This window comes from Diabrotica undecimpunctata, chromosome 6 (genome assembly GCF_040954645.1).
Source record: "Diabrotica undecimpunctata isolate CICGRU chromosome 6, icDiaUnde3, whole genome shotgun sequence".
In the NCBI taxonomy this organism is placed as follows: Eukaryota; Metazoa; Arthropoda; class Insecta; order Coleoptera; family Chrysomelidae; genus Diabrotica; species Diabrotica undecimpunctata.
The window spans coordinates 88,044,562-88,064,828 of NC_092808.1; the positions used below are offsets into that span (position 1 = coordinate 88,044,562).

General features: G+C 34.3%; 1 protein-coding gene across 1 annotated transcript in view; it reads left to right on the forward strand.

The window, feature by feature from the left end:
* The window catches only part of Ptpmeg2 (Protein tyrosine phosphatase Meg2), a 329,068-nt gene that overhangs the window by 71,613 nt on the left and 237,188 nt on the right, over nt 1–20,267 (forward strand). Inside the window, exon 3 of the mRNA XM_072534846.1 lies at nt 6,696–6,926. Coding sequence (XP_072390947.1) covers nt 6,696–6,926 — 231 coding nt within the window. The remainder of the gene's footprint in view (nt 1–6,695; nt 6,927–20,267) is intronic.

The following is a 20,267-nucleotide window of genomic DNA, read 5'->3' on the forward strand; positions in this document are numbered from 1 at the left end:
CCTGAGTTAAAGTTTTGTTACTAGTCAGCCAAGTTGGTCCCTTCCACCATAGCTCTGCTTCTAATAATTCTGATGCGGTACTTCCACGTGAGAGGATGTCCGCTGGATTTTCCTTTGTATCTACCTTATGCCAATTTTTCGGTCCTATAACGCGTCTTATTTCCTCTACTCTGTTGGCGACGAACATTTTCCACCTTTTTGATGATCCCCTTATCCAAGCCAGGGTTATCGTTGAGTCCGACCATGCATATACCTCAATGTTTTCCCTGTTCAATGGTGCGACTTTCGATTTTGCTATCATTAGATTCGTTTTAATTTCTGGGCCTAATACCCTTGAGTAGATTACCGCTCCATATCCTTTCATAGACGCATCTGCAAATCCATGCAGTTCTACTCTGTTTATCTTGCTTAAGTTGTTCCACCTGGGCAATGTTATTTTCTCCAGATTTACTAATTGCACCTGGTATGTATTCCACCTGCTTTGTTGGTTGCTAGTTAATTCTTTATCCCAACTGGTCTTTTGCTCCCATAATTCCTGTATGAACATTTTCGCCTGAATTACTACAGGTGCTATCCATCCCAGTGGGTCGTATAGTTTTGCTACTTCTGACAGTACGTGTCTTTTCGTTATTTTCTTTGCCGTCGTTATCCCTATTTTGAATGTGATTATATCCTCTTTAGGTGACCAGTGTATTCCTAACGTTTTCCGTACTTCTTCTTGTTTGAATGCCTTCGAGTCTACGTTCCTCATATCCTCCGGTACGTTCTCCATTATTTTTTCTTCGTTGCTCAACCATTTTCTAAGAGTGAAACCTCCTTTTCTGGACAGTTGTATTAATTCCTTTTGGGCTGTTTCTGCTTCCTGCACTGTCTCAGCTCCTCCTAGTATATCGTCTACATACATGTTTTCTTTTACAATTTTCGATGCCAACGGGAACCTCGCTCCTTCGTCTTCTTGTAATTGTTGTATTGTTCTTAACGCTAAAAAGGGTGCTGCGGCCGTGCCGTATGTCACCGTCGTTAAGTTATACTCTTGTATGTGGTCCTTTGTGTCCTTTCTCCACAAAATTTTTTGATATTTTTGGTCTTCTTCTGCCATTCTGATTTGTCTAAACATTTTTTCCAGGTCCGCTGAGTATGCTACCTTATTGGATCTCCATCGTAATAGTATATTTGTCAAGTCTTGTTGTAATTTCGGCCCTGTGTGCATAATATCATTCAGGCTTACTGCCGATGAGCTTTTGCTTGATGCATCAAACACGGCTCTTATTTTCGTTGTAGTACTGTCCTCTTTTCTCACTGGATGATGAGGTAAGTAGTACCCATCTCCCTGGTTTTCTGCTATTACCATATGACCTTGGTTTTCATAATCTTCCATGAATTGTCTGTAATTCGCTTCTAACTGTTTGTCTTTTGCAAACTTCCTTTCTAGTTGCATCAATCTGGCGAATGCTTGCTGTTTAGATTCTCCTAACTTTGCGACGTCTTCCCTAAACGGAATTTTTACTTCGTATCTCCCTTCTTCATTCCTTTTTACAGTCTGTCGATACAGTTCTTCACATTCTTGTTCTTCCACTGAGAAACTTGTATCCTGATTTACTTCTTCTAATTCCCAGAAGTTCTTTATTTGTACGTCCATTTCTTGTCTTGATATCATACAGCATACTTCTGCTTTTATATTCTCCCTTTCTCGTGCTATTCCCGAAACTATCCATCCTAGTTTGGTGTTTTGACTCAGGAGTCCATTACTTATTCTGTGCATCCCTTCTGTCAATATGTAACTGTATTCTTTTACTCCTAGTAGTAAGTCTATCTTCCCTACCTTGTAATATCTTGGATCTGCCAGTATTGCATTTTTCTCGTTATAGTCCGGTAGAATTATATCCTTTTCCGGTAAATTCCTTGTTATCTTCGGTAGTACTAGTGCTTCTATTTCCATTTTGAAGTCACTTTCGTAATGAGTTTCGATTATAAGTTTCATACTCCAGTTGGCTGTTTTTTCTCCTGACGAGCCTATCCCGGATATGGTCGCCTGTATGGGCTTCCTTGTTGTTCCTAGCATCGTCGCAGCTTGTTCCGTTATAAATGCGCATTGTGACCCTTGGTCGATTAGTGCTCTCATTATGTGTGAATCTCCTTTCGCATCTCTTATGCGTACCACAGCTGTCGCTAGTAATGCTTCACCTTCCTTATGGCTTGCACAGTTTACTGAATTCTGCCCTCTTTGCTGGTCGTTGCTATTCCTAGGCCCATTGGTATCTTGTGTATTTTCTCGCCTTCCGTTATTTTGTTCTCTGGCGTTGTATGGATTATTATTTCCTCCTCTGTACCTATCAGCTTGGTACCCGTTTCTTCTATTGTTTGAATCTCTTCCATTTCTTTCTTGTGTTTGTTCTCGTTTCGTTTCATTGGAGTTTCTTTTGTTGCTTGTGTTTCCTTTTTCATAATGCAACATATGGTGGTGGTCTCCGCCACAGTGTCTGCACCTATATTGTGAATAACATTGTTTTTCTTTTTTATGTGCTAGGCAGTTTGTACACAATCCTTTTTCTTTTATCATCCTGTTCCGGTCTCTTACATTGAGTTCCTGAAATTCTCTGCAGTTCGGTACTCCGTGATCTCCGTTGCATATCACGCAATGTGTTCTTGGTTTCCTAAGAGATCCTCCTTGCTTCTCTTGTCTTTTTTCTGACTCCAGCAGTTCAAGTGTCTGAAATCTTCGCTGTAAGAATGTTTGTGTCGATTTGTACGTCGGTATCTCTCTACTGTCTCCAATGTGGTTTTCGTACAGCCTCCTAGTTTCATTGTCCCATTTCGTTATGATAATTCGGGCTATCAATGGGCTCCACGCTTCCGTGTCTGTTCCTAACCCTCCTATGGCTTCCAGACTTTCGTGGAAGGTGTCATGTAGTGATTTCAATGCTCTAGCAGAAGATTCCTTTACTTCCTGCGCTAGTAGCATCCTGTCTATTAATTTAAACAATATCATCCTTGGGTTCTCATACCTATCTTTTAGCATGTTCCAGGCCACTTCGTAGTTGGCCTCGGATATGTTTAAGTGTTGTATCATTCTGTTGGCTTCCCCTCTTACTTGAGTTTTTAGGTACTGCATTTTTTCTGCGTTTGATAACTGGTCGTTTTCATGTATTACTTTAGTAAACAGATCGTGGAAAGTTCTCCACGTTTCATATCTGCCTTCATACACAGGGATTTTTACCTGCGGCAATGTCACACCGTCCCTCCTCTGTGTGCTTTCTGGCCGTTGCATTCCTGGCCTTATTTTCTTTAAAACTTCCCTGACTTTCCTCTTTAGATGATTTATTCTCTCTACTTCTCCAATATCTGTAGCGTCCAGTTCCTCATTTACTGCTGCTTCAATCATTAGTGTATTCACCTTTTCCATGTATTCTCTTAACTCTGACTGCAATTCTTCATCCTCCTGCAAGTCTTGTTCATTTTCTGGCCGTAATAATTCCTCGATTCTTTGTTTTCTTATCTGTATCTCCTTTACTTTCGGTGCTTTTCCTCTTTTCAGCACCCTTCCATATTCTTCCAACAGGGTTTTCCCCTCAATGTATGTCTTAAATACCTGATCATAGTATTTTGTTTCAAAATATTTTTCTTTCGTTATACCCCCTTCTAGCAGCTTTTCGTGGTTATTTAAAAATTTTGCCCAATATTCTTCTAATTTTTCCTGTCTATCCCGGATGTATTGTTGATTTTTCCGAGATTGGGAATCCTTTTTTGTATTTGAAACGAGTTTCACTATTTCTGTTCCTAATTCCGCTTGCTTAACGTATAGACTCTCCATGATTATTTTAAAAATTTTTACATTCAGCGGTAAATATATTAGACAATACTAAATGTACGTTATGTATTAAATAAGTATACCTGTATTATAACACTTTCTTTTCTATCGGAATGTGCAATTTAGCGAAATATGAGTTTGACCTTGCCTGCTGTGCTATTCTTTGCATTGAGGTAGGTCAAGATGTAATCCACACACTCTTATAATGATATATATACATATATATAGTAAACTCTTAAATATTGGGGAAATCTGCAAGAAATACTCTAATGTGTATCAATTGTTTCGCCGAACGTTTTCGCCAAAGAGAATTAATTTGGCTTCTTCAGGGCTGAAAGAGAATAAATTATAATTAGCTACCATATATTATCTATTAAAAAATTAATGATCTTACCGTAACTTAGAATTGTAGAGTTAGAATATTAAAAAACTTTGCTAGTAACATAGTGGTGTTTTTTGTTACTATGTGCAAAAAAAGTTTTTTATAAGAAATGAAATGTATGGTAGCTTCGAACTTGACACGTAAAGGCTTACCCAAGGTTAATCGAAAACCCAATGCAACTACATTTAAAAGGAGGTAATTCTTTGAAATGTCGGCAATAACTAAATTTTTGATTTTAAATAGTTAAAAGTGAGGTTCTGTTTAAGCCAGAACGCAAGCGCTGACAACTTCATTATAATTGGTATGAATCTTTATGTCGTTAAGGTTCATTGGTAAAAAACGAATGAATTTAAATCCCAGTAAAGGGAAATATTATTTTGATTTTCTTTATTTAATTATATTATATTGTTCATGTATTATTGAATCTTATTGAGACGTATCTAAGAAAAGCAAGGGAATGTTATATATTTTTTGTTAATGAAAATTAATTATAAAGGTATGTTAGTTGTTAATGGATATATCAGTCAAGTTAGTAATCTGTGATATAGTATTGTTCTTGGTATCTGATTTAAGTAACAGGTGGTATATATCGCTTAGATTCTTGATGTCACATACATATATATATATATATATATATATATATATATATATATATATATATATATATATATATATATATATTGTTATCAAAATAAATGAAATTATTTGCTACGTAATTATTTTAATTTTTCGAAATAAAATATTTAATTGTAATTAAAAGCAAGCTATATGTATGAACGTTTCTTTTTTCAAATTGTCATACAAAATTACTGTTTAGTTAATTATAGTTGTGAATGACGTTTATTTTTGTTTTATCAATTCTCTGTATTATTTAAATGGTATGCATTCTAAAGTACATTATTATACGATTGATAGAGTGGAGATTGTTGTTCTAAATTGTTAAATTGTAATAAAAAAAAAACTTGTTAAATTGTAAGATTGTAAAAGTTGGAAGATTTTGTAATTATTCAAAAACTTACGGTTTTTTGTGTTCTTAGACGTTGAGGATCCCTCGCTTCTGGTGGGTTCTGCAATCGGTCCTGTCCTTTGGCTGCTCTGCGGCTCTAGTTTGGCTCTCGGCTTTGGTACTGCTCTCGGCTCTAATATGGCTCTCGGCTTTGGTACTGCTCTCGTCTCTAGTATGGCTCTCGGCTTTGGTACTGCTCTCGGCTCTAGTATGGCTCTCGGCTTTGGTACTGCTCTCGGCTCTAGTCTGGCTCTCGACTTTGGTACTGCTCTCGGCTCTGGTACCGCTCTCGGCTCTAGTATGGCTCTCGGCTTTGGTACTGCTCTCGTTCTCCCGGGTCTAGTGGTCTCTCTCTGCTACTGAGGGTGTTGCTGGCGTGGACTGTATATGCTCTCTCAAACTTCCTTGAAGTATTCTGTTTCTCGATAGGACCATGAACAAATTCCCTTCGTTGGCTCAGTGAAGATGTTCGTTCTGTTGTAATGGAAACACCAAATAATAGTAGCAGAGTTTATTGTTGAGACGTACACTATGGGTGTAGACCCGGGATTACTTTGAGTAGAGACTGATGAAGTTGATCGTTGAAGACTATATGTTCGTTGAGTGATTATTGATTGAATGCTTCTCTAGTCAAGAGATATTAGTTTTATATAAATTCTATTTGGGTCAATATTTTTCGCGTACCTAGCGTGATATGTGTATTTAATTTATGTAAATTGTTTAACTTTGTCAGTACTTTTGACTGATGTCCAAATTATTATTTATAATTGACCAAATGTGTATGTAACCTAATTAACTACGTGTGTGTATTTAATAACAAATAGATTTATTCGGTCTACTGGGTGATAAAATTATACTGTCCAATTTCGGATATGAATTCTGAAGATTTGATATTGGACACATCGTAAGTGATAAAGCAGTCGGCGTTCCTGGTAAGTCAACACCAAGCGTGAACATGAAAGGAAGAGCTTAAGATGAACAATCCTCATCAAACACAGTTGTTTTCAGAGTCATTTTAACGATAATCTTCATCAATATGAGTGCATGCATCTATATTGCTAGGTGTCCTTCACCTAATTTAAATATTGGGAGTGAAGATCGTAGTATCCCGGTACCTTATCGTTTCTTTGCCTTTTGCTCGTTTGACCTCATTTAATAGTCGGGTTTGTTTATTTCTTCCAATCCAAAGAATGTTGTGTAAATGAATTTTCTTGTGTTCCTAGCAGCACTTGGAAATGGGTTTTCAAAAAACTTTGAAATTAATTCTCTTGGTTGGCTAATTATTATTATTATTAACAAATTGTCTGAACATCTAGAAAATAAACAATGTAATGGTCACTGTTTCTGCAAGATCTAACTACTAAATATCTTCTTCTTATATTAGATCTTAGGTCTGTTATTGTCCAATAGTAAGGCTGTAGTATTTGTGACATTTACTGTCAGCTATAGCCAGCCAGGCGACTCTGTTATATATTAAACAAATTTCTTTCTTTTTTCAGCCAAAACGGGACTCGGCAGATGCCGCCATAGCTGTGTTCACTGCTCATAAGCACTTACCTGCGAATAGCACGCACCAAACTACTTTACAGGGTGTTGTCTATCAACTGGATTGTGCCTTGCAAAACCCAACAACTCAAAAGGCTGGTATTGTCTTCATATACGACATGTCGAATTCGAAATACTCAAATTTTGATTACGACTTGTCACAAAAAATTCTCACTCTTCTAAAGGTAAGTTAATAGATATTATTAAATTAAATACATACACTATAGGTAATATTGGTTGACTATAGCGTGTGATATATGTGCGAATGAACCGAATGATCATTTTCTAAAACAACTTCGCTGTATTCGCTCTATTCGCGCTGTTCGTGTGGAATAAAGTATTTACTTAAGTAAAATACTCCGGACAAAGATTTTTTAGTAAGGATCTAGATATAAAAAATTTTTGTTCGATTATAGCTCTTTTGCAGATCTTGATAGGATCAAATGTAATGAATAGAAAGTCTCATGTTTCGAGAATTTTTATCTTTAGTTCATTAATATTACTTTGCTATTCGACCTTCAGTAAGTTGCATATCGATTTATATACATACATCTAGATTTAATCATACAAATTGTATTTATCATATTTGCTATATTGTGATATCTGTCGCTTGAAAATAGGTTAGTTATAAAATATTTTATTAGTCCACTAGTGAAGAACGTTAGTCCTCTAAATATGCCTTTGAGCCTTTAAGAGTTAGAACGTGGTTAAGTGATCCTTGGTCCTCCGAACGACGCGGTTCCTCATTCCCCCTTCTGCTCATTTGGTTAAATCTCAGAGTTGTTATTGTATTTTACAAGAAATTACATGCAAGCTTTTAAAACACGCTTCGACTTCCAGTTCAAAAAACCTTTATCAGAAAAAATATTTGAGGAGATTTGTGGATAACCCTGTATAATTTTGATTTGTTGTTGACCCTGTGTGTTGTTTGGGATCTGCATTAGTGAGTATATATATATCTTAAATTTTAAGTGATGTGTCCCTGTTATATTGATAAATTCATCAATGTTGATATTTTCTTATTACCGACTTCTTCTTTCAGTCTCGGTTAACATATCATGTTGCATTCAATTGAAAAATTTGCTACGTAATTTTCCTCATTTAGTAAAGTAATAGCTGTTTCCTTTTTCTCTTTTTACTATCTGTTTCTTTCTAAACCATTAATTCATCTTTTCATTGGGCTCACAAAGATCTACCCTAAGTATTTTGAATCATTTTCTCAAAATTAACTAAATGTTAGTATCTACATTTCGTAGTTAGTAGTACCTTTCTGAAATAAACGATTTAATTGTTTCAATTGATAACTTGTTCAGATTGAATTGCTTTTGATTCAGACTTTCTTTACTGGTCGTGAAGAAAATACCGTCGCGCTTCGGTTAGAATGGAAACTGGATCTATTCGTGATTCATCATGCTCGCAAACAACCGCGTTCGGAATCTTCCACTCGTATCGAATTTTCAGTCTAACCTTGTTACATAATTCATACACTATGCACCTATAGTCCTCATGGTAAAAATGTCTCATTTATTTCGGTACAATTTAGAACATATGGCGAAGTATCTAGGATAACACTGTTAATAAACCCAAAAGATTGTATGAGGACAGTGTAGCAATCCTCGTCAAGTATGTTGCAAGGTCAAGTTATCTTAAATCGTATTATAATAGAAAATGATCTGTCTTGAAATGACCAAAAATAAATTGGCAACATGATTCCTAACCGGACACTGCTTTTCGAGATATCACCTCAATAAGATTCCTAAATTAGAGAATGAGAACTGCCGTTTCTGTGAAAGTGAAACAGAATTGGACCAATATAGACTAGGCTATTGCATATAATTTGTTTGCAAGCGGTTTAATTTCAAAGAAAGGACCACTTTTACACCCTCGAAGAACCGGAACATGTCCCATAGAGAACTGTTCAACTTTGCCAGAACTAAATACGCTAGACGACAATCCAATATAATTATGCCTCAATAAAAACATAAAAAGTGTTACGGGTTTCTTTGTATAAAGAATGAATAATAATATTTGATATATGATGATATTTAAAGGTCACTATGATACAGTTTAACGTAATTAGTTGTACACATAAATTTCTTTATTTAATTTACTTGACTTCCAATTTTGCGTTTTATTTGTAACTCGTTTTTATTCAGAAAAATTATGAATGTGTGAATTTTTCCTATTTGTATTCCAGGCTTGGCTGGCTGTACATATTTAATGTTTAAAAAGTATTGTGTTTTACGAACTTTTGTTTGAACTGTAATGATATTAAATGCATAATACTCTTCGCCTCGGTTTACCCTGAGCGATTTACTAACGAAGCCATACAAATACCTCGGTGGAACACAAAGATATTTTAACTTTTAGCTAAATAAATCGAAAATTTTAATCTTGTTTCTAGTCGTATATTATTAACAAGCTCGCAATAAAAGTATCTATCAATAAGTAAATTCATGTTTGCACTATCTAATGTTGGTTCCCTAAAGATTTTAATTGATAATGGCTTTTGTTGTTTTCTCCAGACGTTATCTTTTCGTTTTCTCGATGTTATTTTAAATAAAGACCAATCCCAAGGTTTTCACCACTCTGTTTATCGAAAACCCACCCATACCAATCGTTACTTGCATGCCAACTCTCATCATCCCCCTTCACAAATTAATTTAGTCATTAGTACGCTTGTCTCCAAATCAATATGCCTTTGCGATGATGCAAGTAGACCCGCTGAGCTCTCTAGTTCAAAACAAGCCCTCATCCAAAATAGATACCGCGAAAATCACATCAATAGAATCATCCCAGACATCAATTTCCCACTCGATCTCAACCAAAAGACTCTGACCCTCCTCATACGAAAACTTTTCTTCTTTACATCAAAGGTGTCACTGACAAAATCGACAAAATTCCTAAATCAAGAGGAATAAAGACAATATTTACCCCACAACAAAAACTTTGATCTCCTGTCCGATCAATCAAAGACAACATTTCAAATGAACAACACGGAGTTTATGAAATTCTTTGTGCACACTGCCGCCAATCCTATATAGGCCAAACAAATCGTAGAATCCAAAATAAGATTTATTAACATTCCATTTCTGTTCGCAATTCCATACAGGTCACAGGTCACATTTTGGTTTTGAAAACTCTAGAACCATTGGCCCCATCCGCTTTAATGAACCAAGAATTAATTATCCGAGAGGCCATAGAAATTGAAAGAAGGCCAAATTGTCTCAATAAAAGAGATGATGGCATACGGTTACCTTCCACTTGGAGACTACTCATAAAGAAAATATCGTCCGCTCCACAATTCAATCAAAATCCTACTGTCAGAAATATTTGCGCCAACCCCCGTGCCAATTTTCGCGCCAATTCCCACGCAAACCCCCACGACAACCTCCCTATGGCGTGGGGGTTTGCGTAACCCAAACTACGTCATCATCGACGGTATAAATGAACCGTCCTCTGTTCCCAGTACCAGTAATGCATTGGTTAGTGATCAATGTAGTAGTGTCTGGGGGCTCGGGAGACTGAGACCTCGGAAGCCCTGAAGAAGACATCGAAGAGGATGTCGAAAGCTCGGAGCAATAATAATCGACGCGGTTCAACCCGGAAAACTGTTGAGTATAATATTGATTCATGTAATAGTATTAAACGTAGCTCTAGGTTTAATTGTGCGGAAACCTTTCGGAATATATATATATATATATATATATATATATATATATATATATATATATATATATATATATATATATATATATATATATATATAAATTTTTTAATCCATGTGAAAATGTAATGTTTATAAAATAAACTAAAGTGCTTATTGAAAATGGCAAATTTGCCGAAACCTTTAAGCAATGGTTAAATAGTTAAAATCAAAAATTAGAAGTCACATGTCAGGAGCTGGACACGTACATCGGAGTGAAAATAGAGAGAAGCCTGGAGATTTATAAATAATATAAGACCCAACAAAAGAGAAGAAACTGTGATAAACCCCATAAAAACAACGAAATGGGAAGAGCCTTACAAAAAACTATTGGTAGAAAAAATACCAGAATACAGTACAGCATCACACAAAACAATCGAGATCACAGGACGGCCAATAAAAATAAACGAGGAACAGACGAAAAATGTAATAACCTTATTAAAAATGGGACTCATCCCAGAACCTGAAAGGAATACCTGCAGAATTACTAAAAAATGGTACTAACCGGCAAATCAGCAAAAATTCTTCTTTTTCCTATGCCGTCTCCATTAACGGAGGTTGGCGACCACATTTCTAAAAGTTTCTCTGTCTTTTGTGACGTGGAATAATTCGTCTACAGTCATGTTTGTCCAGTCTCGAATATTTCGCAGCCATGACTTAATCTTTCTACCTATTCTATTTTTGTCATCGACTCTACCCTGCATGATGACCTGCAGAAGACTATATTTATCATTCCTCAGTATGTGTCCAAGGTATGCAGCCTTGCGTACTTTTATTGTTCTCAACAATTTTTTGTCTTGACCGATCCTTCTCAACACTTCCTCATTGGCGACTCTGGCAGTCCATGGAATTCTCAACATTCTCCGGTATATCCAAATTTCAAAGGCTTCAAGCTTCTTAACTATTTGCTCTTTTAACGTCCATGTTTCTACCCCGTACATTAGTTGGGACCAGACGTAACATTCAACAAACCTCAGTCTCAGCGCAGTATTCAGATTTTTGTCACAGAACAATTGCTTGAATTTTAAGACGCTGCCCTTGCCATTTCTATTCGTACCCTGATCTCTTGGTCTGGATCTAATTCTGTGTTGATGTAAGCTCCCAGATATTTATATTTTGTCACTCTCTCTATTTGCTGTCCACCAAGGGTTAGTTGTTCATTATTTATTGGACTCCTTGATACTGTGATATCATAAATTTGGTCTTATCTGTGTTGATGTCAAGTCCCAATTGAATGCATTCACTATTTATTGCATCTAGTAAAGTTTGTAGTTCTTCTATACTCTCAGCCATAATTACCGTGTCATCTGTAAATCTCATGGTGCCTACGATTTCTCCACTAATTCTTATTCCCTCTTTTCTTTCCCATAAGGCTTTTCTGAATATGACCTGTGAGTACACGTTGAAAAGCGTCGAGACAAGACGCATCCTTGCCTGACCCCTCTCGCAATCGGTATATTATTTGTTTCTATATCGTTCACCTTTACTACTGCTTTCTGGTTCCAGTATATAGCCTTAATAAACTCAATGTCTTTTTACTCTAAATTGATGTTTTTTAATTCATCTATTAACTGCATATGCTGCACTCGGTCAAAGGCCTTCCTAAAGTATATGAAGCATACATATGCACTCTTGTTATATTCCCGACATTTCTGCAAGAGTACCGTCAACGCAAATAATTCCTCTCTTTTGTTATTAGCAAAAATAATAACAATATTATTTAAAAGATTTTCAAATGGAGAATCGGTACCACAGACTTGAACAGACGGAGGAATAACATCTATACATAAGAATAGTACTAAACAAGAGCCAAATAACTACAGAGGTATTACCTTAACTAGCACACTAAGAATATTAAAAGACCTCATTTGTGAATCATATAACTTAAATAAAAGAAAAAAATCTGTCAAGAGCCCTAGAGTTGCATTTACTTATGATAGATCTAACGAAGGCATATGACACTGTATCTATTAATAGACTATGGGAAGTACTAGAAAAAAAAACCATAGAAACTTGACATCCAAAAATAAACTATTAAAAGGTTTCCTGGTCACGAAAGGACTAAGGCAAGGATGCTGTGGATCTATATATGTTATGATTTTCAAAATCAAAAGAATGTCTATTTTCTAGAGAACACTATGTTTGTGTACAATAAACTACGTAGATATTGGTGTGTTTTCCCAATATATGTTGAATTGCAGTCTTTACAATTTATTTTATAAATAACACCCGACTGATGATTGTTTTTATTAAAATTGGGTTTAAATTTTGAAAAATATTTTGCGGATGTTTTTGACGATTTATGTCCAACATTGAAATCATATTTTGCCAACATTTTCGACATTGGTTCAGAGAATTCATTAATATGTGGTAAGGAGTGTTTAATTGATTTAGTGACATTACTATTATTATTGCTAGGTATGATTTGGGTGTGTTTTAGAGTGGTATCGGAATTAGATTTATTTCTGATACTTCAACTTCTTTTTTTAATCATATGGTTGTAAAATGCTTTTGGATAATAATTTTTTTCTCTAACAAGTTAAAGATATCTTTAACTTTTTTCAGATTCTCGGAATGGCCCACAATACCATTGCTAGATAGCCTAATTGCTCTGTCAGTAAGACTGAATACACTTATTTTATTAGTTATAGGCGCATTGGTATTAAAATTTAGATATCTTCCGGGCCAAACATCTTTTGTAAACCAGTTAGTTTTTATCAGACGGTTATTGTTGTTATACTTTAAACTTAAATCAAGAAAAGTAATTTTGTTGTTTTCTTCTAGTTCATAAGTCAATTGAATGCTATTATGGAAATTATTGAACATTTGAAGAATGTAATCGATTTCATGATCCGGAATGTAGAGTAAGCAGTCATCAACACATCGTTTGCACTTCAATTTAGAGATAAAATATTTCCATTACTAAGTTTGCTATTGGTACTGAGATAGGTGAACCCATGGCCACTCCAGAATTCTGAGAATAGTATTCATTTTCATGTTTTCATAGAACTTATTTTTTATTTCCATTTCTTCCTCTTCTGTAGGAGCATGTGCGTTAATTATGCTGATTTTTCTTTATTTCCAGAGCAATCTTAAGTAGCACAATCTTTTTGATATTGCTTAAAATTCAGTTACTTAACACCCTAAAACCCATCCTTAGGTATCTATTTTGGCTTTTAAAAAGAGTATTTTTTCCAACTTTTACTATCTCACTTCCCAGCTGCTTGTTTTCTTGTAAGGCCATTATTTCGATTCTATATTTCACACGTATTTCATCTAAATTTCTCAATGCTTCTTTCGCGTAAGTTCCTCGTTCTATTTTCATTTTGTTTGTTTTCTTTCTTGCTATTTTGTTTACCTTTTTCCAAAATCATCGTCCTTATCGAAGCCATGTCATTACCATGTTTCCTTTGTTGCTTAGTATTTATATCGCCCTATGTGCCGTTTCCCCTTTTTTATTTCATATAGCTGTTCCTTTTCTTCATCGTGTCTCCATTCCCTACATTCTACTGTTAACCTTTTTATCATATTCTTGCCATTTTTCCTTTTCTTCTTTCGTCACTATGCTGATTTGTTTCTGTATGGTCTTTTTCTTTCGTTATTATGTCATTGTTTATGTAAATGCGATCGTTGTGGTTTTCTAACTTGTTCTTGTTTTTCAATATCTCTGTTTTTTCTTTCATTGTTTCTGTTTCTATAACGCCATTTTTAATCCTGATATCAGGTTTTTCCTCATATCTGTATTTATATTTAATACATATTGTTGGAGTCACTTGATACTCTCGTACTGCGATCTGATTTCTCGCAGTCATGCAAGATAAAGCTAACTGTTTCAGGTTCTCTGCTACCAAGTCTGTAGATTAAACCTTATTATATGTAGGTGTCCCTTGACTGGCGCATGTCCACTAAGGAAGCTTGTAATGACTCTGAGCTGACTCATTCTTATTTTCCGCTGTACTTGAGTAGTTTGACCGGGTATGTTTTCCAAGTGAGTATATTGCCTTTGGATCGGACTTTTTTCAGGCGCGCATCAGCTCTTTAATTGTCGTGTATTCCCAGGTGACCTAACACTCATACCAGTGTGACACTGTTATGTTCATCAGTCTGTCAGTTCCTCTCGGCATTTCCACACTAGCCTAGAGCCTACTGTAGGCCTTAGTATACCTTAGCAATCCGTGGTTGCTTATATATTCATGTGCATATATTGATCCGCTTCAGTTTGAAAGCATTCATATTAATTTCTCTTGTGCACTGCAATATTGCAAAAATACCTGCGTCAAGTACTTCTACTGGAATACTCCTACTGGAATAGAAATGTTTAAATGTCCACCACTACTGAATATTCCTGCACCCGAACCTTTTGCAGTTTTAGATCCGTCTGTGTACCGTGTATAACCCTGCAGTCTAGATCTGTTTCCTCTGCCATATCCTTCTCGTGGCAAATTTTCACTTGGAAAGGTACTTTAGGAATAAAATCTGGGTACCATATGGTTAGAAATTATCATCCGTTCGGTATCCCTAATTTCATTTATGATGTTACTATGTCTTGATCTAATCGGTATGTTGGCGTTGGTCAGATTTTCTCGCAGTCTATAATATTCCATTCGCGTCATTCCCCTTAGCGCTATGTGTAAAGGAAGGAGGTCCAGTAGGGACTCTGTAGCTGTCATTTGTTTGCCCCTCATAGCCCCTATGATTTAGTGGCAAACAAGTCTTTGCACTTTGCCTAGTGTGAGGATTGTACTTTTTTACTGCAGCTTTCGCCACCATACCCTGATGCATTTGGTTTGCAATTGTTGGTTTTACCACCATGTCAGTAATCCAATATAACATGTCTGGTTTTAAACCCCACATTTTTCATGAACACGTCTGGCTACCCTTATCGTAGTCACTGCTCTCTTGGTTATTCTTTTATCTGCTGATTTCAAGTAAGCCTCGAGTCTAATATTATCCCAAGATACTTTACTTCACTCACCAGATTTAGATGTGTACGATGTAAACTTAGAGGACACAACCTCTCTAAATTCCTCCTTCTGATAAATTTCATGATTTTGGATTTTTGGGGGCTTATGTTAACACCTACATTTGAAATCTATTCTGTAACTAGAAAACTAGAGAATGGACTTTAAACTACAGTTCGAAACGGTCAACTTGAATTAATAGATTTTGCAAATATATAATAAATAATTTTAAATCGTTACTACAACATTTGTCTAAAACAATTTCTCTTGTTCTGTTATATAAACCGCATTAAAGTCTTGGTAATTACTATTATTCCATACAAACAACAAATAATTTCTTTCGTATATTTTGAGTAAAGAAAGTATATTATGTAAAAAATATAAATATTGCTTTGTACCTACATAAGGATAATTTAACAATAATAATTTTCAGTTAAAAGTAAATTTGTTTCTTTTATTGTGCAATCCTTGTCGTACTCCACAATTTGATAAATAATTATCTATTTTTATGATACAAAACACGGTTATTACATTTGATTATCATTAAAATTATTCGTTTTTTAAATTCATTTTAGTATTGTAGTATTTTGTATTAATCTAATTTATTGTCTCTATTTATTATAAAAGGTTTTACATTTTATGACACTTACAAGTTTATTAAAGTCTTTATTACAATATTTACTTATAACTAAGAACTAGAACACAACTACTTTAATTTATATCATTTATTTACATTTATTTCGGACTAAAAACTCGACTTCATATTCAAAACTAACTGTAACTTAAATAAAAGGCTTCTCTATATTTATACTAAACAACCGTTAGACTAGAATTCCGGCGATTCCCTTCGAACAGACAAGAAGGTCACCGGACTGGTTTTCATTCGAACTGCTTCTAGAAACTTCGAATCGTAGGAGACCCGTCAGGTATTACCTGGGGTTTCTGTCGGCTGGTGTATGATCTAGAAAAGACTTGAATGGAATAGAATTAGAAATATAATGTTTACAGTTAAATATGAATCATATATTTATCGTAACATTGCCCCTAAAAGATGGTTCCTCCTGGAACCTTGTCGGGACTGGAACTGGAACGGTATGCTGGTATCGGCAACGGGACCCTCTTTTACAACTTCCAGGTGTATCCTCTATTTACACTTAACTTCAAAAATCTACCCTATGCCGATAAGTTGAAAAACATTTATTGGGTTTGTATTAAGGTTATTTGATACTGTAAGATACTATTTATGATTTGTAAACCATTTTTGATTTATTTTAAACTCTGTAAAGCTTCCCTCGTTAGTTTAAACGTTGAAAAAAACCAATTTAGTGAATTTTTCATACTTATCATCTTGACATTTAATTACGAAAAAATTAAGTCTACGGGCATATCTATACAATTTAATACATCACTTATGTTAACCCACTATCTTTATACTTAAAAAATACCCCTCATAGATAAAATTGTAAAAAAAATGAAATTGGAAAATTAGAAAGGAATATTATGTTCATTTTTTCCGTGTATTCCGTGTCACATACAATATAAACAAAATCAGTTTTTTCATACAATTAAGTTTGATAATTAGCATTATCACTATCGGTATTTTCGTCTTCTTTCTCTGCTTCATTTAATATTGATATTGAAGCACTATTTTGGCAGTGTTGACCAGAATATCCATCACAAGTTAAGTTGCAAAAAATGACAACTTTTAGGCACCCACATGATGCACCACATCCTTTTTTTGTAGTTTCAAAATATTATTTGCACGAGTTTTTGTGATGCCGGGTTTTGTTGTAATCTGATGTAAGCCAAACTTGAATCTGGTAGTAGCATCTTTTAAGATGCTCATTGAGAGGATCCACTGTAGGAACAAGGAAAGATAATTTAACTTTGTTCTTATCTTATATCCTAATATTCAAGCCTTTGTCCAGTTTGACTAATCTTTTATCGCAGACTGTAATAATATTTGCATTTCGTTGCGAAACAAAAATACTTCTTCTTTTAGACTTAGCACTATTATGCGCTTCACTACTGCCAAAAGAAGAAGAAAACAGACTAATGCTATGTTTAAATCTTTTATTGTTATAGTTTCTAGAAGTATTTTTAATTGTTTGTAAATCATCCTAATATTTCAATTTTGTGGGATCCACTTCTCTTTCGATTTCTTCCAGCTTTAAGATGATAGGATGGTAACTAAGTTTTCTTTGCTTAGTTCTTTTTAATATATATATATATATATATATATATATATATATATATATATATATATATATATATATATATATATATATATATATATATATATATATATAAATTTATAAGTTTCTTTATAATTTATATAAGTGTTCCCATATAAATTTGGAAGTGTTTGTAAGTAATTTCAGCGCAAGTAAATTAACAATCCGTTAATTTACTCTTAGAACCCGTATACTCCTATCCCAGTTACCTTTGCTATTTAATAGAGCAATGTCTTCTTGGAACATATACCAATACTTTATTCTCTTCAAAGTTTAATCAAGAATTTGATTTAATTATTTCTTTATCGGTTACACCATGTATGATCTTCTCACACTCTCCATTAGAATATGTAGATGTGTGAGATCAAGGATTACTTTCATGGCAGTTGTTGGGTATGATCTCATTGCATCTGTTATGCATACAAATTGCAGTCTTTAGATTCCCGAGATTGTTACTCGTGTTGCCTGTACTAGCTCTACTTCCCAGGCTACTGCTCCGTAATTAACAATTGGTCTCACCAATGTTGTATATATCCACTTGATATTGGACTTTTTGTGGCCATGTCGATTACCATTTCTAATGCTTGTTCTAATAGATGAGTTTATTATCTAAAATGAGACCTGGATGTTATCCCCTATGTTCCACTCAATTGTGGTCCCATATGTTTCTATTGATTTGTAAACTGGGTTGATCATAAGTCCCATCCTTTTTAATTATGTATTTGTATAATTCAGTCCTTTCCTAATTAGGTCACAGAAGATATTTTTTAAACTTCCCTTGGTAATTAGAACGATGTCATCAATGTGTCCTTGACAGGATATTATCTGAGATTTGTTAAATCACGTAGAACTTGAACTTTTTTGATTTTTAAAGAAAATTACGTCACGTGATACTAATAAGTTGACTACTTCATCTTTTTCACTTTGTTGTTGGCTTAATTGATAATCATTATTCTTTTGATTGTTAAGATCAAACAGAGGAAAGATTCTATTAGATATTTATTTTCTTGCATTATATCTTTAAAAGATTTATTTGTTATATTAGTTTCTTGAACTTTTGGTTGTATATTAGTAATAATTTCGTACAAAAGTGTTGCAAATATTCAAAATTTGTTATGAAAGATTTTTGGTGTTATAATTGTAAGGGAATCTGTTATTTTTCATTTCTAATAGTGTCGTTTTGACTTCGTATGGTGTTATTTCTGGCATTTATTCTCATCCTTAAATTTGTGATTTTGGATAGGGGCTGATTTTGTCTTTCGTTGGTCACCTCATCATTTAGCGATAAAAGAATTCTAAAAGCTCGAGGATTTCAGTTCTATCCGTGGTAATGTTTCTGTGTCTGTTTCTTATTCTGTATATATTTTTGTTGCCTATGTTGTTCGTATTTCACCTCAAAACATTTAAACTTTTGTTTTCTTAAACAACGTTCGCTATCTCTTTTAAGAGATTGACACTCTTAGTATAAATTGGGAAATAGCCAGTAATAGTGAATTATTTAAGGAGACAGTACAGCTAAATATGCAAATTGTTATTTAAACTAAGTCTCTACAGCGATATAATAGTTCTAAATAGCTTCTTTGAACATTTTGCACATTAAAATACTTATTGAATAATATTCCATTATTGCATTATGCCTGTACTGTATGCAATTTTTGTAAAAACACTGGGCAGCCCCCGTATAAATAAATTAAAAAAACAATGTTAAAGCCTTTGTGTAAACCATCCCATTTAACCAATACAAAGTATAAATGGATAAAAGTGATATTGTTTAATAAATTAGTCATAAAATAATTAATATATATGGTAAACAATGACACATTTACCACACATTGTATGAATGTGTAAGGCCTTTCATGTCCCATTGTTAATGACTTCGGGAAGTGGTTCAGTTATCGGAATTAAATTGCCATCCAATGAAACAATGGAATCACATCAATTGTAAACAGTAATATCTTTAATATTGCTGATTCAGTTTTGCCTTTCTACGAAAATTAAATGGCCGCATACTCGTATTTTATTTTTGTTAGTATCAACTAAAGTAGCGTAGCAAATTAAAGTTTAAACGAAAAGAGAGGAAACTTAAGGAAGAATCAACATAAAAACGACGTTAATTAAAAAAATACTTTGCAAAACAATACAGTTGTTCATTTAATAATAGTGTTGTGAATTTATTAATTGTTATGTCTTTAATTTATAATGTCTTTACTAATTTATTATATTGTTCCTACTTTAATTTATTAAAAGGCACGATAATTTATATAAGTTTATTTATCACTACATATACAATAATTTATTAGTAGGCGAGCGTAACAATAATATCGCGAGCGCGAATCTTCTTTATTAACTGTCCCTCCATAACCAAAATTCCTCTATAAATATAAAGTCCTGTTATTCGAGAATGAAAACAGTTGTTTCTCGAAACACATCGAACATAGACCGCTGTTTTGCTGAAAGGCCTTCTAGACAGAGCGGCGAATTGTTCTCAGAACCGGTATGGTTAAATCGGCTTGTCTCCAGAAGGTTCGAACTGTTATGTTTTTATTACAAAGGGGGACCCATCGTGTGTCAGGTAGGCATTACCTAAAAAATACGTGAATGAATGAAAATATTAGTAATAAATAT